Below are 8,967 nucleotides of genomic sequence, written 5' to 3'. Positions count from 1 at the left end.
CGACCCGAACCGATCCAAAAAATATCCAATTCAGAATTGGATTCATATGACTCAAGTACTCAACTTTTAAAATTGCCCTGATGTGACCCGACCTCACGTGAACCTGATCTAATTATCCAAATTAACATCTTTAGACGTATGTATTGATGTTTGTTTTGACAATACTCTATTTACTTCGCTCGTATATGCGTATCATTAATCTTATCTTCCTCAAACATTTTCATTTTTTTGAAGCTCTTCGCTTTTGCAAATTAGCCGCAGGTCACCCCATCCTTCTCTCTCCTCCACTGAAGCGCAATGCTTTTAATTCTCCATTGAAGTGCACACTCTAAATTCATCATCGAAGCAGCTTCTGAGCTTTCTCTCCTCCATTAAAGCAGCTTCTGAGGCAAGTTATTTGTTTATTTTTAATTTTTTTTTATCTTAAGCATCAGATTTCAATTTCACAATGTAGGTTTTTTGTTGATTTAATTGTTAGTGTAGTCAATTTAGGGTTCTTCTTAGATGAATTATTGAACTTTTGGTTGTATAATTACTCAAGTTATGAATGATTATAACAATTGATTTTGTTGCCAGAATTTGCTATGTGCAATTTGCGTTGACATTCTTAAGCGAACAGAATTTAAAGTGATGATTTTGAAGCCTAATTTGATAAATGTAGTTGCTAATTTGTTGCATGCTGTTGTGTTTATGACCAATTTGCTCCTTTTCTTGACCAGTTTGGGCTTAAATAATTGGGTTTATGGATTTGCTTGAGTATTGAATTGGTTTTTAGCATTTTACATGCCCATTCATGGTACCGATTCAGTTAACAGCTGTTATTGTTTAATTATTGATTTATCAAACTTTACGTTGGGATAAGAGGACGGGACATTTTTCGATGTCTACACCATGTCTAGGGTAATAGAGATATATTTCAATACCTCATTAAAGTAGTAGATGAAAATCAATGATGTACTCATCTAAGGGCCTTTTCTCTTCAGCTTAATTTCAGTTCACCTCAGCTCCAATCAATTCAATTCAGCTCAGCTCAGCTCATAAAAAATTTAGTTCAGCTCAGCTCCAATCAGTTCAGTACAAATTAGTTTTTGTAATAAAAACTACATATTTTCACAAATTCTTATATGTGGTTAGCCATACCATGGAGCCACTTCACATTAAGACAATTATTGAGTAATGGGGGTTAAATAATTGGGGTTATCTTGATGGATGGGTTCCTCCCATGAAAAAAATGGGTTTATTCTTATAAACAAGTGAGATTATTCTTAAAAGTTAAAACAAAAGATGGGTTAGTGCTTACTTAAATGAATAATTGGGATTATTTTTTTTAATAGATTGATGTTACTCATATGATGAATTTAGATTACTCTTATGGAAATAATTAGGTTACCTAAATGATGAATAAATGAAGTTACTCAAGTGAATGAATAATGGTTAGTCTTATAAGCAATGTGGCCACACCATATGACTACAACACCCTCAAGACTTGCCGATAAAATTTAGGTATTTGAAAAATATAAAATTATACGGAACTTAAGAGACCAATTTGATATTTTGTAATTTATTAACATATTAGTATGCAAGTATGATTTAAGTTGCCCTAAAAAAAGGTACGATTAAAGTTCAATTTCAACAAACTTAGAGATCGTATGAAAAATATTCGTTATATTGTGGATAATGCATGTAACAAAGACATTTTTAATCATTTTGGGCATCCTGAGTATCTTAAGGATTACATGGAAAATGAGAAGGGTGTAAACCGTGTAATGGGCAGTTATTTTCTAGAAATTACATAATTTCCATGTTATATGCACTATTCAAAACAAACAGACTTATTGATGAAGGATTTTCAAAAAAAAAAAAAAAAGGGTTGAGTCCTATCCTCTACTCACATATTCACATTGCCTCTTTTCAGCCATAGAAGCCATTGAAGAAAAATAATTAGCAAGAGAGAGAAACAATAGCCATTGGAGATGACTCTTCCTTCTCTTTCAAGGTCATTTTACTTACTCAATTTTAGATTTATTTTCTTAATTTTGATAATTATTGATTTGCATTGACCTCAAATTTAAATTCTGTAAATCTCAATTTTCATGGCGATTTTGCAGCGGTTGTTGTCACACTAATGGTTGGAATACGTTGAGCTTTTTATCTAGTCTTCCTAATTCCAATTGTAAACACAATCTCTCTCCTCGTCGCAAGCTCAATTACAGGAAATTCCCTCAGACTTGTTCTGCTTCTGCTACCACAGGTATGGATTTTTGTAATTTGAGTTTGATTTCAAGGCTTATTGATTACAACCTCCATCTTTTTTTTTTTTGGCAACTATTTTATTTTGATCTTTGAAAATACTTAACACCACTATGATTTTTAATTAACATTAAGAAAAGTACAAAATTTTAACGGGTTGTTTGGTATGTGGGAATGGGAATCAGGGGAAAAGAGAATGGGAAATGTATTGGAAATTGCTGGTTGGGTATTTATAAAAATATCACCAATGCCTTGTTTGGTGGGAAATATGTTAGGAATAGATATCACAGAAACAAATTAGGAATTTTGGAGCTCTTCCTTGACACTTTAAGACATAGGAAGCTTTCTTCATGCAAATTGAATACATAAAGGTGAGAGAAGGTCACCTTGGCACAATCCACAATGGGATTAGAAGTGCTTTGAATATTTCCAATTGCCAAAACTGTGATAGGAACTATTATAATGCAATAAATGCATAGATTGACGAGTTGAATCCAATGCTTTAAGAATTCATGTACACGTAACACCTAGGGAGAAAGAACCAGCTAACCCGATCACACACCTTATTCGTATAAATCTTAACCGCCTCCAAATCAACTAATACTCTTCAACTTCTTTTAGCTCGAAACTTGACGTGAGGCCAGGCGTTTATATTTAGAGGATTTTAATAAATTGTACTAATACTCTATGGGGGATGTTGGTGGTGGTGGGGGAAGGTAATGTCTCGTAGCAAGCTGCATCGTAACGTTAAAATTTCTGAATTCATACTGTTTGTTTATACCCTTAACATGTCACCTTCACACCAACATTTGGCTAATACATCAGTTTATTGAGTTTAGTACCGGAACTCTACATATGTATCCTCTTAAATATTGGTGTATAAGCATGTGAACATACAACTTCTCTGTATTAGGCCTAGGCTGTGACTAGCATGTTGAGATGATATATTTTCTGATACATCATTGAAAGACATGGTTGTTAGTTAAAAGGTGATTTTCACTGGATAAGCGAGATTCCTTACCTGGGACACAACGAATTTGTACATGCGACATTTCGCGGTAAAGTTATATCTTTTTTAACCGTGAACCAAATAAGCTGCTGCAAATGGATTGATCATCTTTTCCCTCTAAGTAAAGAGATCTTCATTAACATTTAAGTATCTTGTTACATTGGGATAATTAGGGTTTGGAACCTTCAAATAGCTTTAAAGACAGAAGCCCAAGGGTCATGGTGCCCAGGATCTAGAATTCACTAATCATATCTAATGATGTAATGGTAGTTTCATTATATGCAACAAAAATAATTTGGCTTGTCAACAAAACATGGAAGACTGGTTTTGTGCTGTGGCTTGTGGCATTGGGAAAGAACTGATGACCATTAACTTGGAAGTCACGCATACTTGATTACTTATTAAGAAATCCACGATAGACTAGGTTGTGCAGCTTTAAATTATTAAACTCTTGTAAAACATGAGCTTAACTTATGTTTCTGAGAGTTTCACCGGAGGTTAAATCTTAGGAGACAGACTATTGTTTGTGGTGGTATACGTTAGAATGTACAAATTGAATCTGAAGACAGTATTTGTTATGTCTTATTTGCATCATGATAGATGACTGACTAAGTGAATATTTGACCTATGCTGCCGCTGAAGCAGTGGTGATGTTATGTGAGCTTTTACCACTTTCCATGTATAAATTTTTATTGCTAGATCTCTTATTTCCTCCACATTACAAAATTCAGATCCACTCTTGGTTCAGGCTGCAAGAGGACATCCTGTTAGCCGCCCCCCAGCATGGATGATGCGCCAGGCAGGAAGGTATATGGCTGTTTACAGAAAGCTCGCAGAGAAATACCCATCCTTTAGAGAGAGATCAGAGACAACTGATCTTATTGTGAAAATTTCCTTGCAGCCTTGGGAAGCATTTCGCCCTGATGGGGTTATAATATTTTCTGACATACTCACTCCTCTTCCTGCTTTTGGGGTTCCTTTTGACATAGAAGAAGTCAGAGGCCCTGTCATCCAGTCACCTATTCGTGATGAAGATGCCTTGAAAGCATTGCATCCAATTGACTTGGAAAAGCTTAATTTTGTTGGCGAATCTCTTAAAATTTTGCGCAATGAGGTGAATGCTATTTTCTTCATGATTCCTGTGTAAATCCCTCGTGCTCTATGAATCTCTACTGTTACTAAATGCACTCCCTTCCCCTTAGGTTGGTGACAAGGCTGCCGTTCTGGGTTTTGTGGGTGCACCTTGGACTATAGCAACATACATAGTGGAAGGGGGTACTACTCGCACCTACACCACAATAAAAAGTATGTGCCACACATCACCTCATGTCCTCGAGACTCTTCTGTCACACATAACGGAGGCAATTACTGAATATGTGATTTACCAAGTTAAGTCTGGAGCTCACTGTATTCAAATATTTGATTCATGGGGTGGACAACTACCACCACATATGTGGGAACGCTGGTCTAAGCCTTACATTAAACAGGTAAGTCTTCAGTCTGTTTTCTACAGTTTATGACTAGATCATTGTTCATTTGTGGCTTGTGCTTTTGAACCTTTTCTATTTTTTACGCCAAGAGACTTGCATTATTGTTTAGAAGTTGTCTGCTAGGGGTGATTAATTCTCTTTATCTGCTAAGCCCAGAAAAATTAGATGCAGGCCTCTATACTGTCTTTTACTGATTAATTTTTTAAAGCTAAACAAGATAAGAACTTTTGTCAAATCTTGAGCCCACGTCCCACTGATTTGTAATCATATGTAGATTATGTGTAACTGTTTATCAAAAGCTTTAATATCGCTTGACAAACATTTACTACCTCCTCATTCTTTCCTTTTACTGTCATTTTTAGTAAATGCTTTCTCTGGTTGAAGCTCCGTCTGATATTCCTACTTTTCTGCCAGTTTTTGTATTACCCTTATTTTTGTGGGGAATTGGGGGGTGTTGATGCTGACTGTGGATGCAGGGTTGCATAGCTTGATGGTAATTCTAAAGCTGTTGCTGGTTGTGGGGTTTGTTATGTTTTGATAACTTTGCAAGGTTTTGTTGAACTGTATTCCTGTGCCTGTGAATCTGCACTGTACACTAAGGTCTTTGTGTTTTTTTGAGCTGATTACCAAGCTTAAACTTTCCAAATAAGCTTCCTCTGCAAGAGAGTAACACATCGTCACATTGTTCTGGATGAGCTTAGCATTGACATTTGGAACAGTAGCTTAGTATCATAAATGGATCTACTCGGACATTGGATGTTATCTACTTGGACATCGGATGTTTATATCGTATTAGGCCCTATTCTCTTCATTGTAAACAATATTAGAGAATCAGTGAAAATATATTTAGTTTAGGAAAAGTAAGTGAAGTTCAGTAATGATAAGTTGAAAGAGCAAATATAATAGGGAATCAATAAGAATAAGTAAAAATAATGAAGTTTAGTAAATATCAAGTGAAGAGAATAGTGTCTTATTGTAGCAATGTAGCCATGAGTTGTTGGTTTTAATGGCTATACCTTTTCACTACACCTTCCTTTTCGTGTGGTTGTATTTTGGAAAAAGCTTGGTGGTGTATCTGATAGACTTTAGAAAAAATGCAGATAGTAGATGCAGTGAGGATAAAATGCCCCAAAACACCACTTGTTTTCTACATCAATGGAAATGGCGGTCTCCTTGAAAGGATGAAAGATACTGGAGTCGATGTGATTGGGCTGGACTGGACAGTAGATATGGCTGATGGGAGGTCACGATTGGGTCCAGAAATCAGTGTACAGGGGAATGTTGACCCTGCTTGTTTATTTTCTCCTCTTGCAGCCTTGACTGATGAAATCCATAGGTTGTCTTTTCAAATTATGCAACCTTAGGCTTTTTTATCTCTTTTATACAAAGTGAGGGTTAAGCTGATATTTTTTGTCCCCCTTTGATATTTGCAGAGTAGTGAAATGTGCAGGGCCGAGGGGTCACATCTTAAATCTTGGTCATGGCGTTCTTGTGGGAACACCAGAAGAAGCTGTTGCCCACTTTTTCAATGTTGCAAAAAGCTTTAAGTTTGACTGAGTTATTTGCACAACAGAAGAGCCTAAATTTGTAATTTGAGGGGAAAAATGATTCAGCTTACTCGTAGTTAACAATTTTTGGTAAGAGTCAACTGGTTTACAGAGGGCTGTATGTTGTTTGTTGTTGTATGGCGAAGTTTGCAGGCTGCATATCTTAAACTCTGACCAAGTTCTAGTTTTTGTAAATGTAATGCTGAGGAAATAAGCTGTTTGTAATTGAGTTCCAGCTAAATAGAACTGTTTATGTCAAGTCTGGCATCAAATGTCCCATTTTTCTTCAATTAGGGCTTCAATCCTGTGTTCATTTGTTTTAAATCTGATTCTGTGTACTTAATCTTTCATGTGGTTTGAGAGTGTCTTAAGATTTCCTGAAGTCAGTCTTTGCAATGTGGCATCTTGCAGTAAAAGTAAGAAGTATTTTGCCCTTCTGGTGATGCTTATAACTTGTAGGAGGATGAAGTTGGCTATTAATTACATTGCAGATAAATAATCTATTACCTTAGTGGTTGGTTGCTGTACAATTAATACAAATGGAAAAAGCACTATCATAGTAGTATTGGAATACCATTCTTTTTAATCATATATTTCCCCCATTCTATTAATATTGCAACAATGGACTTTTTGCACTATTCATCACTCTTATTTGACCATATAATGTGATTTATACGTTAAACAAAATATAATCATGTGGGATTTTGTTGGATTCGTCTCATAAAATATTTTCACAATATCAACTTTTTACAATTTTTACTCTTACCATATTATAAATATTTAGCATATAAAATGTGCTTTGGGATGCGTAATTTCATCCTTGTTGCAATATTAATAGAATGAAGGAAGTAAATTATGGGAAAGTAGTAATGGAGGAATGTTATGAATATATAAATGCCTAACAGGGGGCATTCATGTAATTACATATATGTAAGAGAGTTATATCATTAGATGATCAAATAATACCATTGAATTCTATATATGCATATAGTGGTATTATATATACATTCATTTGTACTAAACTTATGCATAAGTAATACCACTGAAGATTCAATGGTACTATATAAACTTACAGTATAACAATCAGCATGTGGTCTCCCATCACGTGAGACAATGTGACCAAAAGATGGATGGGATCCACCTACAGACCTCTCTCTTCCTATCTCTCCCCTCTTTTCTCTCTCAACCATGTATTTTTATAATATTTTAATCATTATCCCTTTAAAATTCATCATAAATTATTCTTATATTAGGGTAGGCTTTTTTTTTTTGAATAGGTAGAGTAGGCATCTTTTAAAGCCACAAATAAATTAACTTTCTAACTTCGCCATTGGCTATGTAAAACTGTTCTTCTTTGCTACGTAAGATTGTTCTCATTTTAGTCTCTACCCTATAATTTTCCTTAAAACTTTATACCCTCTCTATTATTGAGATTATTACAAAACAAAAAGAGTAATTAATATAGCTTTACCCCCGACTCGACCTAACCTCATCTAACCTAGCCTAAATTCCCGAATTGACATCTCTGATTTAGATTATATTTAACGAATGAGATTACTCTAAATCAGAGATGGGATCATATAAAGATCACGTGAGAATGTGGTAGGGAGCACAGAAGAACGAAATGTGCTTTGGAGTTATTTAGTTAAAAGGAAACAAATGATGAAACATGGTCCCGCAAACGATGCAATATTGCCGCACGTATTAAATGACTTTGCCTTGTTCTTCGTCATCATTTCCCACCTCCAACCGTCAACACTCAACTGGTCACTCACACTCACTCTTTCCCGTACTACTACACTACACCCGGCGTACTATAGCATCAACGTAAACATTGTCGAATAAAGTAAACAGTGTAAATTTTTAAATGTTACAATAATAAAAGGGAATACTCCCGCCATCCTTAAATTACATTCCTATTTTTCTCTATTATGTAAGCGATAAATATTACAAGTAGAAATGTAATTTAGGGACGGAATAAGTACTAAACAAGCATATACTCCATATTAAAGATATTATACGTCAAAAAAAGTAATACATATATTCTGTATTTGTGATTTTTTTTTAATACACTCATAAAGACAAAGGGACTAATTAAAGTTATGTTCTAATAGAGGAATTATTATTTCTTTCATATCAGATGGAATATCTTTCTATATTTAATTAAATTTTTTTCTATTTACAAACTCCACTTGTAATACTTTATCATTTTTTTCTCTTCCCATAGTCTCAACACATACTCACATTTTAGTCGGACTAAAATAGTAAAATACCATCCTATTCATCTTTTATGAGTGTTAAGACTATTAACATATATCTAACACAATTTAAACAATAAAATACCCACATTATTTCACTTGTATAAATATTATGGACAATCTAATAATGCACTTAAATAAATACAGTGGCCGGAAAGAGTATTATAATCTTTATAGATAATATGGATTAGGCCTTGTTCTTTTAAGCTGATGTGGTATGTTGCGTCATGCTCTACTGAGTATTTATGGTCTACTCTGTCAGTTTATCTTACTCTGCTGACACCTACTTGACAACTGCTCTACTAAGAAGCTCAAAAGAAGGGTTTGTTCTCTTCAGCTTAAATTCAATTCAGTTCAGTTTCAATCAATTTAGTTGAGATCCTAATTTCATTCTCTCATAAATAATTCATTTC

The 8,967-nt window shown here is 34.6% G+C and overlaps 1 protein-coding gene across 1 annotated transcript; it reads left to right on the top strand.

Annotated features, from left to right (window-relative positions):
- The first annotated feature begins 232 nt into the window (after positions 1-232).
- Positions 233-6,586, top strand: LOC145578951 (uroporphyrinogen decarboxylase 1, chloroplastic-like). Its single transcript, XM_081636245.1, has 7 exons — positions 233-388; positions 1,925-1,996; positions 2,109-2,251; positions 3,991-4,373; positions 4,462-4,746; positions 5,850-6,085; positions 6,183-6,586. The coding sequence occupies exons 2-7, from the start codon at positions 1,974-1,976 to the stop codon at positions 6,304-6,306; spliced, it is 1,194 nt and encodes a 397-aa protein (XP_081492371.1). The 5' UTR covers positions 233-388; positions 1,925-1,973; the 3' UTR covers positions 6,307-6,586.
- Positions 6,587-8,967: the final 2,381 nt, after the last annotated feature.

This window comes from Chenopodium album, chromosome 14 (assembly GCF_948465745.1).
Source record: "Chenopodium album chromosome 14, dcCheAlbu1.1, whole genome shotgun sequence".
NCBI lineage: Eukaryota > Viridiplantae > Streptophyta > Magnoliopsida > Caryophyllales > Amaranthaceae > Chenopodium > Chenopodium album.
This window is presented reverse-complemented; position numbering and strand designations above follow the sequence as displayed.

Coding starts and splice junctions, on each gene's coding strand:
- LOC145578951 (XM_081636245.1), top strand. CDS start 1,974: ATGACTCTTCCTTCTCTTTCAAG. Junction 1,997..2,108: donor ACTCTTCCTTCTCTTTCAAG/GTCATTTTACTT, acceptor GCGATTTTGCAG/CGGTTGTTGTCACACTAATG. Junction 2,252..3,990: donor TTCTGCTTCTGCTACCACAG/GTATGGATTTTT, acceptor TACAAAATTCAG/ATCCACTCTTGGTTCAGGCT.